Below are 22,434 nucleotides of genomic sequence, written 5' to 3'. Positions count from 1 at the left end.
TTTGATTGCTACTAAACGTTTTCTATTTATAATTTTGTAATTCTAGAAAAAAATATTCTAATTTTGAGGACAATCGGTGTATAATAGTGGTTGTAATCGAAAAATATGAAAAAAAATCCGGCGCGCCTGGTTGAGCCGCAGCCGATATCCTCGGCTGGCGCGCCGGCGCGCAGCGAGCCGTAGACATTTTTAAAATTTTAGCCGCAGCCGCCGAAAATTTCTCGGCGTCGATCTCTCATATGACTCATGGGCTTATAAACCGGAAGTCAGAATTCCTTCGCATATGACGCATGGTAGATCATGTTCAGGATGAAGTGGGCTACTTATTTTGGGATGTCACATCTGCAGCAACCCCGTAGGGGAAAATTTAGTAGAAGGAAACCATTGGTGAAACACGACTTTTATTTGAACTTGCATACATGTATCATATCCAGGATGATCTGTCCAGGAAACAAAGGATTTGTCAGGCATGGCACATGGTACATTTTATTGGGGATTTAGTGGGCTATCTATTTTGGGTAGTGAGATAAATGGCAACCCCGTAGGGAAAAATTTAGTAGAAGGAAACCATTGGTGAAACACGACTTTTCTTTGAACTTGCATACATGTATCACATCCAGGATGATCTGTCCAGGAAACAAAGGATTTGTCAGGCATGGCACATGGTACATTTTATTAGGGATTTAGTGGGCTATCTATTTTGGGTAGTGAGATAAATGACAACCCCGTAGGGAAAAATTTAGTAGAAGGAAACCATTGGTGAAACACGACTTTTCTTTGAACTTGCATACATGTATCACATCCAGGATGATCTGTCCAGGAAACAAAGGATTTGTCAGGCATGGCACATGGTACATTTTATTAGGGATTTAGTGGGCTATCTATTTTGGGTAGTGAGATAAATGGCAACCCCGTAGGGAAAAATTTAGTAGAAGGAAACCATTGGTGAAACACGACTTTTCTTTGAACTTGCATACATGTATCACATCCAGGATGATCTGTCCAGGAAACAAAGGATTTGTCAGGCATGGCACATGGTACATTTTAATGGGGATTTAGTGGGCTATCTATTTTGGGTAGTGAGATAAATGACAACCCCGTAGGGAAAAATTTAGTAGAAGGAAACCATTGGTGAAACACGACTTTTCTTTGAACTTGCATACATGTATCACATCCAGGATGATCTGTCCAGGAAACAAAGGATTTGTCAGGCATGGCACATGGTACATTTTAATGGGGATTTAGTGGGCTATCTATTTTGGGTAGTGAGATAAATGACAACCCCGTAGGGAAAAATTTAGTAGAAGGAAACCATTGGTGAAACACGACTTTTCTTTAAACTTGCATACATGTATCACATCCAGGATGATCAGTCCAGGAAACAAAGAGATTTGTTAGGGAAAATAAATCCTTTGAAATGGTTACTTACCAGAGAACTCGTTCAAAATTTTTTTATGTTCGTAAAGAATTTTCAGAGAGAAAAAGTTGGGAAATTGTACATGTCAATTTCTTTTTAGCCAAGACACACACCATAATTTTCAATGAAAAACAGATTTTCCGCAATTTTCTTTTCATTATTATATAATTATTTCAATTTTTCTCAGTGTTTTTTAGCCGAGACACACAAAAAATATTTGAATTTGCAACGGTTTTTCTTAGCCAAGACACAAACCCGCGTTCGGCTGGCCTTCGGCCAGCTTCAGGGAGGTCATTATTATATAATTATTTCAATTTTTCTCAGTGTTTTTTAGCCGAGACACACAAAAAATATTTGAATTTGCAACGGTTTTTCTTAGCCAAGACACAAACCCGCGTTCGGCTGGCCTTCGGCCAGCTTCAGGGAGGTTTTTCTAGTCTAATAAAGACAATGTCTAGAAGGAGAAGTTCATTTTGTTTGCTGGCAGTAAATCCGATGTAATCTTGAACTTGGCTTTGTGTTTGTACATGAAATTGACGATTTTCGCAGCATTCCGAGCATCATGCAATCCACAATGTTCCTGCCCTTCGAACTCAAAGGCCAAAAAGTCCAAGGCATCCCTGAATGATCTCGGTGGATATTTGAAGAATTTCTCAAAGGACTCTTTCAGATCAATCCATTGATTGAAGTACGATTGTCGCTTGATTCGTTTCCGGGAGCATTCTTGCTTGAGGCATTGTCCAAAGTCCCAATTGGACCATGACATAAGAGCCACATTTCCATGGAGATTATCCCTGGTCATCTTAGGGAATATCAGTCCATACTCCTGAAGGATTTCCTTCACCCATTTGTTGAACAGCATCAGGCAAGTGCCAATGGGAACTCCTTCCCGTTCCACAAGTTCCTGCGTTATTCCAGTCAATTTGCTACAGAATGCACTCAATTTGGGATTCTCTGTGGGAAAGACAAACTGCTGGAACTCCTTCTCAATTCTACCTTCATAGAGACTGTAGAAAACTGCTGAGAATTCTATAATTTCCCAGTCAGCCATAAATTTCTTTTCCCAGCATGTTGACTCAAAATCAATGATAAACAAATACTTGAACTCGTCCATCTCTTGATTTTTCCCATTCAGTCTGGAAGATATCATCCAATTTTGCATTAAAAAGGTAGATCATGAAGTACTATATCAAATTCTAACTCACCAGATATTAATAAATGCTACTATAGAGAAGTTTTATAAACTTTTTCAAGGTGTTTTTTATTCAAATTCCTCTCCATTTGTTGACAATCATAACCTCAAATTTGGTTTGGATAACCTGGATAACCCAATAAAAAAGTCTTCTGCACCTTCAATCAACTTTCTTGTGTCCATAAGACAAGGATAGGACAAATCGGACAAATCCACAAAAACGAAACTTAAAATTATTTACATTTTAAAGAAAAAAAACAATTTAATGTTATACTTTCGTTACTCAAAGTTCTATAATAATGTAGAATAAAACTTTGGTTGATATGCACATTTAACATGAATTACTATACATAAATTGTATTTTTAAGAGATTTAATATTAACCCTCAAGCGGGCAAACAAGAGTTCTTCAATTAAATACTAATATTACAAATTTATTTATTTATTTATTTATTTATTTATTTGTATCCTCCAATCCTCATTATTTTAAAACATTTGAAAAGTGTATTTAAGGATGTAAAACTCTTTGTAATCCAAAAGTGTAAGAACGCCAATAGTGGCTCTCCTGTAGAAATTTATAAGACTCTAAACAAAAAAAAACTTTTTTCTTTTACAAAACTAGGATATGTTTTCTAGAATGGGCAGACAAAACCTGAGGTATTATTATTATTATTATTATTAAACTTTTAAGCTTTAAGGCTTTGTTAATATCGACTTTGATTTTGAGTGCTTAATGAATTTTGTGCATTTTTTTAAGATTCAGTGTGTATATCGCTCCTTGGAAATTACAAGGGGCCAACTCACTTTTTGGCGATTTTGAGGTTTTAATGCACTCAGATAGAGAATTTAATAAAATTTCAGATGATATAAGTCAATAAATTTCGTTATTAGAAAAGTTTTTCAAAATTTTATTCTTTATGATTGCTTGCGCGGTTTTGTTTGAATTTAATGGGCACAAAATAGATTTATCGTTCAAATTTTTGTGAAACAAGGGACAAACTCAAGCAAGTTGATCCCGTGCAATTCTAATTTTATGAAAATTTGCGCATCATTTAGAATGACAAAGAGCCAACTCTTAAAAAAACCTATTTTGAAAGGTAAAAATATGTATGTTTCGATGTTTATTGTAATGCTAATATAAATAGAAAAGAATAAAATTATTTTTATTAACATACTTAATTGAGATAATTATTCATCCAAAGTTGAATCTTTTATGCTGTCTCCTGAAAAATGGCTCAGATTGAGTTGGCCCCTTGTAATTTCCAAGGAGCGATATGTAGAATTTTGATTGATTGTTTATATTATTATTGTATTTTTTTTTGTTTAATTTTGATGTTGAGTTAACATGACCACAGACCACCCGGTCGACCTGTCGGAGCAGTCTGTGGTTGTGTTATAGCTCTTTGTGTAAGCCGATCTCCATTACGAATTTAACAATTTTCTTATGACCCAATGGGTCACAAGTCAAATTTTGTACAGACTGGCTCCCTAGAATAGAATCTCTCTGACCAATATACTTGCGACAGATATTAAGCAAATGGGGGACATCTAGGATTTCATGACATATATCGCACATAGGTGGATTATTTCTCTCCATTTTAAATTTGTGGGTCAGTCGAGTGTAAATCTGAGGTAACTTTTAAATATTTTTTAATAGAGATAAATTCAAAATATATAGTTAGATATTTGAGAACGTTTGTCTAAAATCGTCAAAATCGGTGCAGAAATGAATCAAACAACAAAATTTCTAAATGAAGTTAGTTTTTACAATTATTTAATTTAAATCCACAATTATTTTATCTATACAAATTACATCATGCTAAAACCCAGTTTCCTTTAGAAATCGAATAACAAGAATAACAATGTAGCCTCACAGCTCAAAGTACCCCCAATTCTTCCTATTCAAATTCTTTATTTTAGGCTGCAGCAGAATGGTAAGTATTTTGGTAAAACAGTAAGTAAAAAAAATCAAAAATGGTAAGTAAAAAATGCAAATTTGGTAAGTAAAAAATCAAAATTAGTAAGTAAAAGCTCAAAATTGGTAAGTAAAACATCAAAATTGGTAAGTATAAATTCAAAATTGGTAAGTAAAAAAGAAAGGTAAAAACACGTGTTACAATGTTTACATACAACGAAAATGCGGAGCTAGTGACATCTGTCATAAAAGTATCAAATCATTTGGAACAATTTTATCGTGGACACGTTTTACTTGTGCATTTCAGTAGAAATATCTGCACAACGACTTTAATCGTCTCTGGACTTAAGCCGTAGGTCTTACCATTCACAAGTAGATCTTGAAAAATTCGATTTATTTGAAATGCCAAAAAAGAGACATTCTTACTTCTTGATACAGTAGACTCTTCGTTATCCGGCTGACTGGGGGACAAAATGACATTTAGGTTTTTTGAATGATCAACGGTTTTTCTATTTTGTGCAGTGTGAATTTATTTTCTGTCTGACAAAGAAAAAGAGAATTTTCTTCATGGTGTGCTTATGTTTCATTTTTTATCACAATTATGTATTAAAAACTTCGATACAATGTTAATAATACTTTAATTCACTCTGGACAAACTTCATGTTTAGTGAAAATAATTTTGAATACATCAACCGCCAGTGTTTGGCAGCTGTCACCCGGATAACGAAGAGTCTACTGTTTCGCAAGGTGGCTGAAGTACATCCTGTTCGAATTTGAGGAAAAACACAAAGCAACGACGTTTATTGTTTCTGTTCTATTGACACTTCGTAATCACTGAGTAACTCTTTTTAGAACTTTTTAGTGCAATATTTTATAAATTTTCCCCATCTTGTTCGAAAATTTAGTATGAAAATTCGAAATTGAATTTTAATTCTTCGTACATCAACGACTTTTTGTGCAAATAGATTTCCATTTGCCTTTTATCCAAGACACAATTGGGGAATCAAAATCTACTTGTGTTTGCACCCAGTGTGTCCAGTACATAAAATTAAGTAATATTGGTATATTGTTCAGTTTACTGAAATAAATTAGTATATATATTCACTAAAAAAAATTACCTGCAGATTCTATTTGACCGTTTGATGGTTAAGTGAATTTTAACAAAAAAAAAATCCTGTATATATTTTATTAAATTGATTCCAATAATCTGCCTGGTCGAGGTTTAAGATGATCTTTTTCTCAGCAAAATGTCGAACAATAAAACAACTTTGTTAAATTCTAGAATATTTTCTTTATTTTGATGGAATGATTCAAAAATATGTTTTTTTTTGCTTCTCTAAATTGGTAAAATATCATCAAAATGTCTTTATTGCAGTATAAATGTGTGCTTTTCAAGATCTCACCTCTTCTCTCTCAATTGCAATTTTATTGACTAGCACCTCTCTTTCTCGTGGATTAATTCCTTCTTCTCAATTCCCGAAGAAATGAATATCCATCTTTCGTTTCATAATTTGTGGCTTCAATCTTCTTTAGATTAAAAGAAAAAAACAAAATATCTCTTTTAAAAGAGATATAACATATTTACTAAAAAAAAAAACATGTTAAGCACCGACGATTCGAGTAACTTTGATTTTCTCTCTTCTTCTCGTTCAATTATTTAACAAAACTAATGGGTAAATTATGCTTTTTTTTTAAAAATGATCATAATTTTTCGCATCTAAATTAACTAGTAAAATATTATGCTGAAAAATACATTATTTTTTGCTAAACAAAATATCATAGTTTTTTCTGGAATTCTTGGAAATGTATTTTTTTTTTAATTTTACTTTAACTAAATGATTTAATGATTTATACATTAATTTGTATTGCAAAATTATTGTCTCAAGAACAAAATATATTATTAATAATTAATGTATAAACATTGGAAGACGCTGTGACAAGTTGTTGCAAAATTATATTACACATTACGTAATTCTTCTAGAGAATATCTGTAAAAAGAAAGATTTTACTTTTTTATTATTATTTAAAAAATAATAGTAAATTCAAATAAACTAAATTATTAAATAAATTAAAATATAATTTTACTATTTAATTTCTCTGTGCAATGATTTTTTTCTTTTTTTTGTAAACTTTTGCTGTATTTTTTTTATTAATCAATATTTAACAATATATTTTTTTTATAAAGATAAAGAGTTTAACAAATTTATTTTTTATAAATATATTTCACTATTGTATTTTCTTCCGCAAAACGGAAATTGAATTTGTAAAATATAAATTTTATTTTTTTTTATTGCATTTAAGTATTTCTTTTTTCTAACATAACACTGACTTTAAATTCTTGCTTTAGTCTTTTTTTTATAAACATTTGCACGATCCTTCTGTTATTATCCAGCTTCGAAAAGACAAAACTATTTTTTTTTTGCAAAAAATATCTTGGCAAGTTTTTTGAACTAAATTTATAAAAAAAAGATTGTATTTTTGTGTATTACTATCGATGAGTGTTGTAGATTTTGAGAAAACTGTGTTCAAATTCAGAACAACAGAAATATCTTATTTTTAATTTAAAAAAAAAAACAACAAAATAATGGCAAAAAACAGCGCAAAATATGATTGAAGCAATTGAATTGCAATCAATATCTTCGTTACAAAATACCATTGTAATATCATTGAGAGTTTTCTTTTTGTTGTCCTAAATAACATTAATCAACAATTAATCGCTATATTCTCTTGCATTCCATGCACTCTCCTGCAAGGCGATTTTGGCATAAGGAAGACACTTCCTCAAGGAATCATATCCTACAAGATATTTCTTTTTTTTGTATAATAGAAAAAATATATTTTAAACTAAAGCTAATTGTGTTTTTTTTTGTTTTATGCTCGAATATCAAAAAAAAAAGTTTTGGGGCACAAATATTGACCTTGGCAGAGGTCATGATTCTACACAATAAAGAGCTCAACATATTGATTGGGGGCCACTGAGGGCGTAAGGACACGCGGCGTGGCGATTTTGTCATGCTGTTGCTGCTGCGTTTGCAGAGGTGCAGGAACACCAGATTCGGCCACTGTAGCCACTGGGGCCACATAGTGATTGACTGGCGGTGAGTTTGGGGCAAAGTTCTGATGCTGGGGATGGTACTGGGGTGGCTGAGATATGGCTGGACTGGTGGTAGTTGGACTGGCGGTCACAGCGGCTGGAATCGCCTGAGACATGTACTCCATGGGAAACTGCAATACAATATCAATTTCCCACTGCTCAGTATCTATTCTTACTCAATATTTTTAGAGTAATTATAGAACGATTTCTCTAAACCTGTCCTGAATATCGTGAATTCGGTCAAATGATCAACAGCCTTTCAAATAATATTATTTTAGCCAAAACCAATTTGGAACTAAACAGGTTAAAACGTAGGTGATACTTTTGGAAATATAAAAAATTTCAAAGGACGACTGTAGCATAAAGAAAAATTAGATCAATTGAAATCTAATAAATAAGAGAATTGGGAGAATTATCGTATTTGCAGATAAGAGGTTTAGCCCAGTTTCCGAAGGTTTCAAAATGTTAAGTTGCGAACAGTTCCATTGCTTTTTGATTATCTAATAGATCACTTATCTTTAACACTAAACCTACCGATCGTTTTTGGTTGTTTTTCGATCAAATGACAAATCGCGGTAGCGTAGGATGCTCAAAAAATTTGTCTTAAAAAAGAGCAAAAAATTAAAATTTAAACACTGAAAAATATATTACATGCATATTTTAAAAAATTCATAAAGTTTGATAGTAACATTAACATTATACCGTTTAAATATGTATTAATTTTAAACCGGTCAATTTGACCGGGTCTTGATAGGTTTAGTGTTAATAATCCCATCTTAAGTCACTTTAAGATGATGAAGTGATAAGAAAAAATTAAGGTTTTTAGTATTAAACCTGTATTTAGTATTAAAGCTTAATTTATAAGGGTACCCTGAAGATCCCAAAGCCCTATCTTTAATCGTTTAACCTTAGGATCTGATGACAGCTGAATGGACAAACGAACACACAAAAAAAACGTGACATTTCTCAAAAATCGTTTAATTAACATTTGGAGAGTTATAACTCTCATCATTCATCTATTTCTATAGAAATAGATGAATTGTTATTGCTCGTAGCAAGAGCCTATCAACCAGTGAAGTGAAAGGCTTTGGTTGTTATATTCGAATAAGATCAATCAGATTTTTTTTTTATTTTAAGTGCCTCTTTTGGACATCTATACTCGAAACGTCATAAAGAATTTCTCGACTTCAAAGCTTAAACGGGAAGAAATATTAAATTCCAGTCCCAGAAAACTGTTTTCTTTTGTTAATTTCTAAAACGGTTTCTACGATTTCTCTTATATTTCAAGAATAGTCCAGAAGAACATTTCGTTCACAACGTAATTTGTTTGAAGGTCAAAGTATAACCACTCTGTAGGGCTTATTTCTCAACAAATTTGATTAAATTGAATAAATTTGATTTTTTTAGAAAGATATTAAAATTTCCAACCCGAATGCATTGAAATCGGTAAAATACTTACGCTTAAATGATTTATCTTTTTTAAATAGTCTTTTCTTTATCTCTCAAAAATTTAACCCAAGAGTCCAAACGGTAAGAGATACGCACTTCTGGTCTCCGAGAACCCCCTCCCCCAGAAGTCAACTGAAGGACCATTTTATTATAAGTTTTATCCGTCTCCCCCTCCACTCCATTCCATTTATTCAGAAACATTATTTTTTGGATTATTTCGAAAACGACTCTTACGATATTTTTTGTTCTCAAACATGTATTAGGAATGGTAACAGGTGAAAATTTCATTCAAATATACCTTTACGACCTAAAATAAATCATCATCTTCGAAGATCAAAGTTTAACCAGTCTAGGATACTTGTTTTTCAAAAGATTTAGTTAAATTTGGAATTTTTGGATTTTTTGGAACGGTCTTGCAATCGGTAACGAATTGGTAAAGTATCCGTAAAAGTTCGTATTCTTAACTCTTGCTAAACTATTCTAAAATACATACTTCTTTACCAATTTTCAATTTCGAAATGCTTTTATTCTTATGAATAAATTTAATCTGTAATTAATTAGTAAAGTAATCTAAAAACTTTTCGAAAAGATAATCCACGGAAAACTCCATCTCGTAGATTTAAGCATTCATACTTTCGAATAATGTGAATTTTCTTTTAGTTTTCTTAAGAGGTTTACACATTTATATTAAATATTAGTTGGTTTATCATCAATTGTTAATAATTCAGTGATAATTTAGTGTAAATCTCCTACGAAAAACAAAAGAAATTCACATTATTCGAAAGCATGAACGTTCGAAGGGAGAGCACTTTCCCGTACTAAAAATTTATTCTATTCCAATATTTTATTGTTTAAACTGTTTCAACTCAGAAAGAAAATATATTACTAGAAGATTCGACCCTTCAGATACACAGCCGCATCTACACAGATAAAAAATTGTAAAATTGTTCGTATATGTTTATGAATTCCCACTGGCCACTTACAAAATGCTCGTAAATAGTATAACTAACTAAAAAGTTTTGTAAATGTTTCTACTTTTTCCACAAACGTTTTTCATATTATTCGTATCGGTTCTTAACGAGTATTTTTTGTTCTCTTACAAACATTTACTCGTTCATTTTTGTTCGTCTGGCAAAACTTTTCAAACAAATGACAAAATTTTACAAACATTTTGTGTCTATTTACTTACATTTACGAAAAAAGTTTGTAGAGGAACAACAAATGCTCGATAAGTGATCATGTTACGAACATTGTTTGTGAAAAAAGTACAAACTTTTACGAACTTTTTAGTAAGTTATACGATTTATGAGCATTTTACGAAATATTTCTTTCTGCGTAGGAAATGTGTCTATCTCAAAAGGAGACGCCTTGATCCCCTGGACAGAATCTTCGATTTTGTCATCTGAAAAAACCAACTGTCGCACAGTGGGGCAGAATACCCAAACACCTGGCAAAAAATCGAAAAAAAAATTTCTGGTGGTTTTTAATGGTGTATCTCAGCTCCTAATAAAGATTACTTGGACGAATTAACTATTATTAAGTGTTACTTTAATTCCATCCCTACGAAAGTCTCTCCTTCCCCTTCAGAAATTACTCTTTGGGAATATTTCAAGAAATAAAGCACCTTCGTTTTTTATGTTTTATTGTTCCCTAGAGGACATTCCGTCCTTAGACAAAGTTTAATCACTTTGGAGCGCCTATTTCTCAACCGATATGGTCAAATTATGATTTTTTGGAAAGGTCTTGAAATTTCTAACCTGTATATACATACATGGGTCCTAATCGATTATAAATTTATAAAGTAGCAACAATTGATGTGTTTCGCTTAAATTTTGTTTTTTTGGCAAAGTATCAGAACTGTCAAGACAGTCCAAAGTGCTTAATGTTTTTTTTATTTAATTTACATAAATAAATTTATGTTCTTCTTCTATGAACACTTCTTCAGTACCCATTTATACATTTAGGTCTCATTCTTAGGAGACTCACAACAAATAGAAAATCACAATGTTTGCAGCTAACTCTTATACATAAAATCTATTAAAAAAAAATCTTCTTCAGATTGGGTTATAGAGATATTTATTTTAAGTCGCTTGTAACATTTTGAGAATTGAATTCTATAGCTATTATGAAATTAAAAAAAAGTAATATATAAGACTGAATAAAGTTATCTTAATAAAATAAAATTGTTAAAAAGAGTGTTTTTCTTCTGTATTACAAGTGTGGAGCTATTATATAAAACTTGATTTATAATAATAATAAGTTTATTGGTTCATGCCCAGGATACAGAAAGTAACATGTAGGACTATACAATAAACGTCATCATAAACGTTATCATAAATAACGGTATTTGTGTGGCTTTAATCTTGGTTTTAATGCCAAAAGACAATTTTTAGAGGAAAACTCAAGGTCCATTTTTTTGGAATAAATAATATCCCTATCTCATCATTTACCCGGTAATGTTCCTATTTTTTTTTCTAAAATCCTTGATTTATCATTAATGCCTCGAAAAGGATAAGGTGATTGGATTTACCACTTTAACCAGTATATTCTCCTTGAAAAAAAAGAGCTAAGGTTAGAAAAGATCATAAAACTGCAAAAGCAAGATTTTTACAAAACAAAATTCGAAGGTCTTCATACAAAAAAATAAATATTTTTCTTCTAATACTAAGATAAAAATTTCAACAAATATGTGTTAATTCCGTTCAATTTTAAGAAAATAAATCATTCTAGAGTCATTCAGAATGCAAAAATACCATAAAATATTTTTTGCCAGGTTTTTGGGCATTCTGCCCCATTGTGCGTCGGCGTCGTGAAACTCACCTCTGATCTAAGATCTAAGCTGAATTATAAAAAATGGGGAAGGGTTCCAAACGGCCAACATTACAGTCTGCTGAGAACGGAATAACATTTATCGACCTCAATGCAAATATTTAGGTCTTAATGATTTCATTCAATTTGAAACGTTTTGGAAATAAATCAGGTGAACATTTCCTTCCTCCATTCAAATCGCTCCTTGGAAATTACAAGGGGCCAACTCACTTTTTGGCGATTTTCAAGGTTTTAATGCACTCAGCCAGAGAATTTAATAAAATTTCAGATGATATGAATCATTAAATTTCGTAATTACAAAAGTTTTTCAAAATTTTACTCTTTATGATTGCTTGCGCGGTTTTGTTTTTGAAGTCAAAGGGCACAAAATATATTTATCGTTCAAATTTTTGTGAAACAAGGGACTAACTTAAGCAAGTTGATCCCGTGCCATTCTAATTTTATGAAAATTTGCGCATCATTTAGAATGACAAAGAGCTAACTCTTTAAAAAAAAAACATGTTTTGAAAGGTAAAAATATGTATGTTTCGATGTTTATAATAATGTTCATACAAATAGAAAAGAATTAATTTTTTTTATTAATATACTTAATTGAGATAATTATTCATCCAAAGTTGAATCTTTCGTGCTCTCTTCTGAAAAATGGCTCAGATTGAGTTGGCCCCTTGTAATTTCCAAGGAGCGAAATCTACAAGTCGAAAATTCTTCATTTTGAATTTTTCATGAATAAATTTTACCTTCTCTTACTAGTAGGTTTTATTTCTCAACCGATTTTGTCAAGATTAGATTTATGTGAAAGGTATTGAAATTCTCAATTAGGTTGGAAATCGATCGCAAAATGCCATAAGAATGTAGAGTACCGGATAGTTTTTAACTGTAAGATTCTTTACAAACTTTTTTTTGAAAATCTGTTTTAGGGCAGAATCACATTGACAGTAAAATGCTCACCGTCACCGTCAAAGCCCTCACCGTATTTCGTTAATTTACGCATTTTCATTGCAATTCTTACGCAAATTTTCCATTACGATATTACCTTGTCTCATACTCGGTGGCACTAGGTGAAAATAATATAAGAAAATTGAAGAAATAAAACGAAAATGCGATAAACGGTGAGCAAAAAAAACTGTACGAAAAACAGTAGGAAAAAATCCTACAGTTTTTTTTGCTTACCGTTTATCGCATTTTCGTTTTATTTATTCAATTTTCTTATACTATTTTCACCTAGTGCCACCGAGTATGAGACAAGGTAATATCGTAATGGAAAATTTGCGTAAGAATTGCAATGAAAATGCGTAAATTAACGAAATACGGTGAGGGCTTTGACGGTGACGGTGAGCATTTTACTGTCAATGTGATTCTGCCCTTATTTTAATTTGTATTTATATTTTATCGATTATGGAGCTATTATAAGAAAATGAAATAGAGAATCGCTAGAGATCTGGAGGGTAGATGGCAGTGGGATACTTTTGAATTGGGGCACTTTTGAATTAGAGCTCCTCCTATTTTTAAATGAAACTAAGCCTTATCATAATGTATTTAGCTTCACAATTAGTTTGTGGAGCTAAATTTTTCTACGGTAAGGTTCAGTTTCGTTTAAAAATGGGAGAAAAGTCCTATTTTAAAGGTGTCCCTGTATAATTCTGAGATGTTTAACTCACCATGGATGGCTGATTGTGAGGAGTGATATTCGGTGGAACGTGAGGTGGTGGTGGTCCGTAGTAGGTCGTCGGAGACACCGGTGGACTGGGGTAGCCCCAGTAGAGAATTGGCGGCGGGAAAAAGGCCGGATGTCCTCGTGGTGGCAAAACGGCCGCTGCATGGGGCCCAAAGGGTGCAGGAAAGCCCCCAAAAGGAGGTCCAACAATCGTGCCACCTAAAGCGAAAAAAAAGAACGGCAATAAAGTCAGTTCAATCCTTAAAAAATCCCTCTGACTATAAATCTGTAAAAACACCAAGATTTTAAGTAGTAGACATAGCAGGCAATCTTCTAGTATTCTAACTAAATAGTTCACAAAAAAAAGTGTTATGCCAAGGTACAACACGACTTCATTAGAATGGTGAATGAAGAGCAAAACATCATTCACTAATTATTTTCATCTAGAATTCATTTAGAATTATATTGATGACAAATTTAACTAAAAAAAAAAAACTTTGGACACTACAATGGTATGAGGAAGGGATTGAGGGTGTACTGAGATAGGGTGAGAGAAAAAAAAGTGATAATAAATAAATAAGAAAGTATAAAATAAAAGACAAAACACTCACCATATTATGCAAGTTACACCAATTCTGCCCAAACACCAAATGCGATTATGTAATTGTTTCTTGTTTTTAATTCTTTGCCATTTTAATCAAATTATACTTCTCTAGCCATTTTATGTAATTTTTTTTTTGAGAAAACAAAAAAATATCCATCTTAATAATAGCACCAAAGAACATCATTTGATTTTCTTTTTTAAAAATTTTAATTACCAAAACACCACACAAACATAATTCACGTCCAACTCCAATGTAAAAAAAAGTAACTAAATAATAAAGTAAATTATGAGACAATCATTCTTGGAGATTATGTTGAAAAAAAAAGTTGATTTTTGAAAGAAATTATAAAAAAAAACTTCCCTTAAGCGCCACCACACATAAATTGAGGCTCTCAAAAGTAACCCAGCATAAAACCTCCAAAAATGACAAAAATAACATGTTCAAATGTTGTATTGTCAAAACAAATAAATAAAAAAAAAGATGTGAACCCAAAAACTCATAAATGATAAGAAGAAGCAGATAAAATACGATAAATAAATATTATTGACAAATAGAGACAATTGAAATTTATTCTCTTGCATATAATTTAAAAGAAAATAAAATAAAATAATGAGGTGTAAATAATAATGCAGCCAATATAGACCATTAATCCAGAATACATAAAATTTAATAATTAAAAAAAAAGATATTATATATTTTGCTCTCAATTGTTTATATCTCTTATCTTCCTAATTACTCATTTCATTTTTATTTATCCATGAAACCATCTAATATTAAGAAAATAATCAGTTGATTTGCATTTTGAGAATTGCCTTACATACCTTTTCTTCTGTAAATTTCATTTGTACTTTTATTTCTTCTTAATTCAATTCAAAGAGCATTTAATTCGAAATTAAATTGCAAATCAACTGTTTATTTAATTTTCTTTTGTGTCTGCATGTTATTTCCAATTTCCATAGAGACCATTGACATTTTTATATGCTTGTGGCATTATTTTTCTCTTTTTCCAAAAAAAAGAAGAAAAAAAGCATTTTATTTTCCTTTGCTTGTAACATCAATAACCCACTATTGCATTGTATTAAACAAATTAATTAAAATAAAAAAAGATGCATAGATGAAAGTCTTTATGCGTACAAACTAAAATTATAAATTATAAGTAAATATAAAGTAAGTGGAAAATTAGAGATGTTCTGTGCATATTTCCATCCCAAAATTTTTCCATCCACCACTGAAGCTTCTGAATTCGATAAATGATTTTTGAAAAACTAAGACAATATTTTACTTTTTACTGCAATTTTCGAAATTTTTTATATTTTGTAAGAAGATTGTATTTTACCTTCTGAATAAGCTCCTCCCACTGGTAAATTAAATTTAGATTAAAAAACTCCGCCTATAAAATTAGTCCACGCCCCTTTTCAAACATACACTGAGAGAAATCCGAAAAAGTTAAAATAACATTCCGGAAATGTTAATTTTACCCTGCAGTATTGATCCAAAATCGGTGTAAATATCACCCTTTTTAGGTGTATTAGGGGTTAGAGTTACCCTTTTTTCATGTTAATTTTACCCTTAAAAAGGTGTAAAATTAACATTAAAATATATTTTTACAACTAAAAAGTGTTAAAGTTCTGAGAAAAAAAGTTAATCGCACCCTCTTTTTTTTCGAAGTATGTAAAAAAGACTACCGGGATCACTGATAAACATCCATGCTTTAGATGGGAACATTTACCAAATTGGTAAATTTAATGTGGGCGTAATATGAAATTTTTAAATTATCCTTATTTACATATGTAGATACTTTACACAGCTTTAATACAAAAGTAAACCCACAATTCCTATTTTAAGAAATGCCTAGAAATTTTTCTTTTAAAATAGGCCACGCCCCATGCGATACCTCAATGATGTTCAAACATTCAGATTAATAATTTCCAATATTTTATTCGATATTTTTCAATATTTTTTTGGGAGGATACCAAAATGTTTTCAATGAAACTTGCTTCACTATTCATATATCATGATAATCAACTTAAAAAACCACGCCCTGTGCAAAACTTAAATGATTTTCGAACAATGTTATTGTAAAATTTTTCGTGAGGATTTATAAAATCCACATCAATATCAAATGTAATTTATGTACAGAAAATCGATAGTCAAAGTAAATGATACTTAAATCACTCATGAACTTTTCCGGTCTGTGGAGATAAAAAAGACTCCTGTCTGTCCCACCCAGAATCGAACTGAGGACCTTTAAGGCCACATGTTCTGTTTGACTTGGCATACAACCTTAGTCAATAGCATTGTGCACTTCAGTGGATTACTCATTCGTGATTATATGATTTGGAATTTGGTTTATTGTGAGACGAACTTTAGTTGAACACGATACATAAGTACAGAGAATAGTTAATGATTTGGATATCAATTGACGATTCCTTGAATCCTTTGTACATAAAACTTTCCTTTGTGTGAAATTTCAATCATCGTTTGAGACAAAAATCAAATAGAAAGGGATAGCAAGGCATCTTAGGCTTTGCAAAGTGCTCGAATTCGTGACTTATATACTCAAAAGTACTTTTGCATAATTTATTTCTTTTACCGATTCATCACGGATTTAAACTAAATCATAAATCACTCAAAATGGCGTAGGATTAATAAATTTGATTTTCGGATAAAAAATTGTTATCAGTTTATTCCCTTTTCAGAACCTATTAGAACATCCTGTTCAGTCTTTTCAGAACTTCCAAGACCTTTCCAACGAGCCTAAATATGAATGATTCAGTTGAGAAATACGTTTTCTACAACCTTTTAACCTATTCAGTCAATGTACCAGAAATACTTGAGATAGAATGTTCATATTTGGGGATTAGTTTCCTACAGACTAATAGATGAATTTTTTGAAAAGAAAAATTTCTATCTTTCATGTGGGCGCGGCGAGCCCCTGTTAAACACACGTCTTAACGATCGCTGAATTTAAATTCTGTGCATTAATTCATTACAAACTATATTGCTTTAGATAGAGGAACTATCCAAGAAAACAAATTGGCAACTAGAATTCAAATCAGGAAAGAGACCAATTTTAACAAATTCGACAGGATGTCGCATTTTCCGTCAACCATTTTGAGCAAAAGTTTTGCATGGCCTTCCGCAAAGCAAGAAAACAATAAAAAAATATATTCCCATCTCTGTCGGACTATTTTTCTCAAGAAATTGAAGAACTAAAATTACTAAAAATCCATTCCCGACAGCAATGCGGATTAAAATTGCCCGGGAATAAATCATCTAAAATCACTCAATTTGCGTATGATGTATAATACCATGGTAAGGAATGGGTTAAACCTTTGACCTTAAAAAACCGTTAATAGGAATAATTCAATGGTATTTACGGTATATAGTTATAAGGAAGAAATTTTCGCCTAGGTAACTTCCAAAACATGTTCAAAAATGACAAAAATTGTACGACGTACTTTTGAGCAATCTCAAAAAATATTGTTTTAAAGAAGAAGGGGAGGGGTGGGGGAAAATAAGGGGCATGTCAATGGTCCCAGGGTTAACTCATGGGGGTTCCACAACGGTCCTGAATCTCTATCTCTAACCGTCTGACCTCTGGGAGATGTAATGGCCGGACAGATGGACAAACAGCATGACGCCATTTCTAAGAAATCGTCTGAAACGCGAAGATGGAAATTTTGGGGGTGTGAAAATCAAGAGATTATATCAATTATATACTGCTCTCTCTGTGGAGTTCGAGCAATAATAGGCAACAAGTAGATGAGGCTTCAGGTTGGGCGTAGTCTCTGAGACGTTATGATACAAGAATCAAGAATTTCTACACTTAGTTTAGACAAACCAATCCCTGTGCTTCTCTCAAGCAGAGACCGGAAAGACCCCGCCTATAAAAAAAAGACTCCGCCCTAAACAAAACTAAAATTATTTTTTAAGGAATGTTTTAACAAAATTATTCATCGCCTGATATTTCCAACAAACTTCTGAAAAGAAAAATGTGAGCTTGAAAATTGATTTGTCAACAAATAATTATGTCTTGAAGTAGGCGTGGCCTCTCCTATAATAGTTACTTCTTTAAAAAATAAAATAAAATAAAATAAAATAAAAGGTCCTTCACAATACTTCAGACGTTCAAGTTAATATTTTTCCGGAATTTCTTGACAAATTATAGCGACGACGCACGTGCAAAAAGTCTAGCTTAAAATGTAAAAAGATAATGTGGGCGTGGTTTTTCAGCGGTCATTTTCATTTATTTTTTATCTCGAATGTTCTGGAATATTTCTAGAATTCTTCTCAAAGATAATTTTTGCGGAATTGTGCATTATTGATTTATATTCATTTCTATTTGGTTCAGTAATGCGTAGGATATTTTTTCATAGGAGGGGCTTGGAAAAACTCCGCCCCAGATTATTGTAGTTAAATACCTAACCCCTTTTACCAATAGAGTCTGGGACAGTATATATTTTATTTTATTTATTTATTTATTAAAGAAACCATACAATAGACTTCTAAGTCCCTCATTTTTAGTATTTCTGAGAGAAATTTTGATATCTTTTAAACAAATTTCAGCGATTTGAAAACAAAACACTAGCGATTAGCGTAATGAGGGCGTAGCTAAAAGTACTATGGGCGGAGCTTATACAGGAAATCAAATACTACCTCCCTGCAAAAAATAATACCTTAAGAAAAGTAACAGAAGGAAAATAGAACAAATACAAACACTCAAAAGTGCTATGTTTAGCATTAGATGTTTTCAGAAGCTCTAGTTGCGTAAATTACAAATTGAGTAAAAGAATGATTAACAGCCCTTTCAATATTGCATAAGTCTCTTAATATTGCGTAATCTGGAATCAAGATGTGAGATTTAAACCAACCTTCTTCATTAATAAGTACTTCGATGTTATCTTTTTTTTTGTATCTATTTGACTTCAAAGAGTTTTCTGATTATTAAACTGAATTTACAATTTTATCAAGGCAAGAATGATTTAAAAAAAAACTTTAAATAATCCATGGCTTAAATCACATTTTTGATACCAAACACCAAGAATGCAGACACACAAAGAAAAAGACACACATTAACTATAAAATAATAATGATTAAGTGTACAATATTCTCAATACAGTTATTATTTTAATGTATATATTTTTTTAACTTAATATCCTAAATAAAATATAGCAGTAATAGATAAACCCTGGACCACAACACACAAAACCAAATTTATCTCGACAGAATTATAAAAATATATATAAAAAATTACCTCCTTGAATCACCAGAACAACACACAGACACGATAAAAGTAAATAAAATAAATGTAAAGCCAAATTAATGAATATTGCAAATTGGTTAAAAATCCATTGATTAATTCTAGAAATTAAACCAAGAAAATAAAAATTAATACAAAAAATAGGCAAATTAAAAAAAAAACAATGAATGCATAGAAAATGTGCTGAGAAGATAAAGTTGATTTTGTGAATTGATGAACCAAAAATATAATTTTAAAACTATTAATAAAAAAAACAGTTAAATATACCTTAAAACCTACCATTGAGAGCAAAATGGATATTTAATAAAAATTGAGCATCTAAAAGTCAAAAAACTAAAAAGACCATAATATTTTTATACCATGTTACGAAAACTAATTATAGATTATTATTCGTTTTAGAAACGATAACAAGACATAGATGAATTATAACAAAGTGATAAAAAAGATGATTTTTTTTATATCAGAAAATAAATGGACGGGTACTTTACGTAAAACTTAAAAAATAGAAAAATTCAAAGAAGCTAGATATTAAAACTTAATCTAGTAAATATTTTTATAAAAAAAAGTATTTCAAACTTGTTTTTGTCTATAAAGACAAATAATTTTCTTTCATTTACTCTTCTCACGGCAAAAGAATTATTGGCAAAATAGCTTCAAGCAAATTTCCCCCAAAAAAAAAAGATAATGAGTGAAACTATTTTCCAAAACCACAATACACATAGAAATATCAACTAATTCTCATCCATTATAATGCGTTTGCGGATAACTTGAAAAAAAAAGGAAATTGAAAAGGAAAACAAAATATCAAGTACGAAGCTTTAAAAAATTATAAATTTCTCATAAGAGAGAAAATGCAAATGAAAACTAAATACCCAATCACCCAAAATTTTCAATAACAGAAATAATAATAAATTAGCAAAAAAAAAACATGGTGAAAAACACAATATTAGTTTTGTTTTGTAAATATGTTTTTGACAATCCAGTAACAAAAGTGAAGTATAACTAATTTGATTTTGTATAGACACGCTTTTCGTAATTAAATAAGAATGAGCAAGATGTAGTTTAGTTGTCTCGCTTTCCAACGTATTCAGTTTCAAAAGTCTGTTTGCAAAGCAAATAATAATTTGCTATAAAGGTACGCAAAATTAATTTTGTTTCGTAAACATGGCTTCGAAGCTGTGCATGTGAGTGATCGTACCAAGTACAATACCGTACCAGAAATAACTTTTGTTTTGTTAACATATTTCTGACATTTCAGAGAGAATGAATAAAACCTAGATCTAGTCGTCTTGCTCACATCTCATAGGCAAAATCGAAAATACATTTGTAAAACAAAAGTTATTATTATAGCACACATTCTTTGTATCTAAAACATATTTACAAAACAAAAATTATTGATTTTGTCAATGCACAATAACTATATTGTTTTGTAAACATGTATTCGAAATTGCCTATAAGAGCGAGCGAGATGACTAGATCGAGATTTCACTCACTTTCATAGAAATGTTGAAAACAAGTTTCCAAAAGAAAAGCTACCGTGCGCTGAGCATTGTAATGCGAAACGTGAAATAATTTTTGTTTTGTAAACAAGTACCGTTGATGCGAATGACAAAAACCCATACACGTCAATTTTTAAACTTTTCTGTGTATTTGACAGCTGTCACCCGAATATCGGCCCGTCAAATCATTATTCTACCTGCCGATTTTACTCTGAGGTTTTTTGAATTTTAACGGTATATTCCAGTGTATTCAGAGAAAATCTGTAGATTTTCTGCTGAATTTCTGCCAGAAAATCTGTAGATTTTCGGCAGAATTTCTGCAGAAAATCTACAGATTTGCGGTAGAATTTCTGCCGAGAAAATCGGCATAGTGTCCATTACTTCACAAAAATATTGTTGATTTATGTAGAAACTGTAGGAGTTATAAAGAAAATGGTATGCTCTGCTTAACAAGCATTACCGATTAAACATTTTAAATAAGTAAAAAGATGCGAGCAAAAATACTAATTTTTTAAAAATCGCCCATGGAATGATACAAAAACACGAAATTTAGGTCGATACTCTGCTTAAAGTTTTCACTTCACTTTTCTCTACTTGTAACACGGCGTCGCAGAATTCTTTATTTTATATAAACACCGTGATATCACAAAAAATAACTCTATTGAATTTTGCAAACTTCAGTGAAAAATTTTTCCATCTCTTCTGACACATCTTGTCTGGAAAGTCTGGAATGTAGGAAAAATCTACAGAAAATCGGCAGAATATCTACAGAAATTCGTCAGAGATTCGTCAGAAAATCTGCCGAAATATTCTGACGAATTTTGTCCCAAGCCCAAATAAAATTCGTAAGAATATCTACAGATATTATCTGCAGATATTCTGTAGAGGTGTAGATTTTCTCTACAGAAATCTTAAAGATATCTGCAGATATTATTTGACGGGGGAGAACCAAAGCTCTGTGTATTTCTCAGTTGAAATGTCAAACTTACGTCCAGAAAACTACAGTAATTCTGTGTGTTATTGCAATGCGTGAATTTATAATCTAGTTGTTTCACTCAGTCCTGTAATTTCGAAAACATGTCTAAAAAAACAAAAATAATTATGCTATCCCATTTATACGCATGCAAACAATAATTTTTCTTCTGTATACGTAGACATTATTTCGAAATATCGTATACGAATGAGCGAGATGAACATACGCATGTTTACAAAACAGATAACTAATTGTGTGTATAATACTCTGTAATAGTAATTTAATTTTTGTAATTTGATTCATTGTGATATTGTCCTCTTCACTTGCTAATTTTATAAAAGCACGTTATTAAATTTTCTTGCTTTCTATAACGGATTTTTGGGAAGTTTTTGTACGTGTTCAAAAAGGGAGCATGAAAGAAGAATTCCCAACAAATCCGAGATGCGATTAAAATATAAATTTCGGATAGGAAAATTGATCAATAAAAAACCAAAAACTTTTTTCTGTATTAAGTATCTTATAATCTTTGTATTAACTCTCTTAAG

The 22,434-nt window shown here is 31.2% G+C and overlaps 2 protein-coding genes across 2 annotated transcripts in view; both read right to left on the bottom strand.

Moving 5' to 3' along the window:
• Positions 1-1,845: 1,845 nt before the first annotated feature.
• LOC129803269 (ERI1 exoribonuclease 2) lies at positions 1,846-2,718 on the bottom strand. Its single transcript, XM_055849719.1, has 2 exons — positions 2,623-2,718; positions 1,846-2,553 (listed from the first exon to the last, which is right to left on the bottom strand). The coding sequence occupies exon 2, from the start codon at positions 2,529-2,531 to the stop codon at positions 1,872-1,874; it is 660 nt and encodes a 219-aa protein (XP_055705694.1). The 5' UTR covers positions 2,532-2,553; positions 2,623-2,718; the 3' UTR covers positions 1,846-1,871.
• Positions 2,719-7,329: 4,611 nt separating this feature from the next.
• Positions 7,330-22,434, bottom strand: part of LOC129803199 (RNA-binding protein fusilli) — a 110,922-nt gene continuing 95,817 nt past the window's right edge. Inside the window, exons 13-14 of the mRNA XM_055849612.1 lie at positions 13,554-13,768; positions 7,330-7,748 (exon numbers count right to left, since the gene is read on the bottom strand). Of these exons, the coding sequence (XP_055705587.1) occupies positions 7,461-7,748; positions 13,554-13,768 (503 nt within the window). The 3' untranslated portion in view covers positions 7,330-7,460. The remainder of the gene's footprint in view (positions 7,749-13,553; positions 13,769-22,434) is intronic.

Source organism: Phlebotomus papatasi, chromosome 2 (assembly GCF_024763615.1).
Source record: "Phlebotomus papatasi isolate M1 chromosome 2, Ppap_2.1, whole genome shotgun sequence".
Classification (NCBI taxonomy): domain Eukaryota; kingdom Metazoa; phylum Arthropoda; class Insecta; order Diptera; family Psychodidae; genus Phlebotomus; species Phlebotomus papatasi.
Note: the sequence above shows the minus strand (reverse complement) of the source record. Positions and strands in the feature narration are given on the sequence as shown.

Bases quoted from the DNA above. Each gene is read 5' to 3' on its own strand.
- LOC129803269 (XM_055849719.1), bottom strand. From the start codon at position 2,531: ATGGACGAGTTCAAGTATTTGTTTATCATTGATTTTGAGTCAACATGC.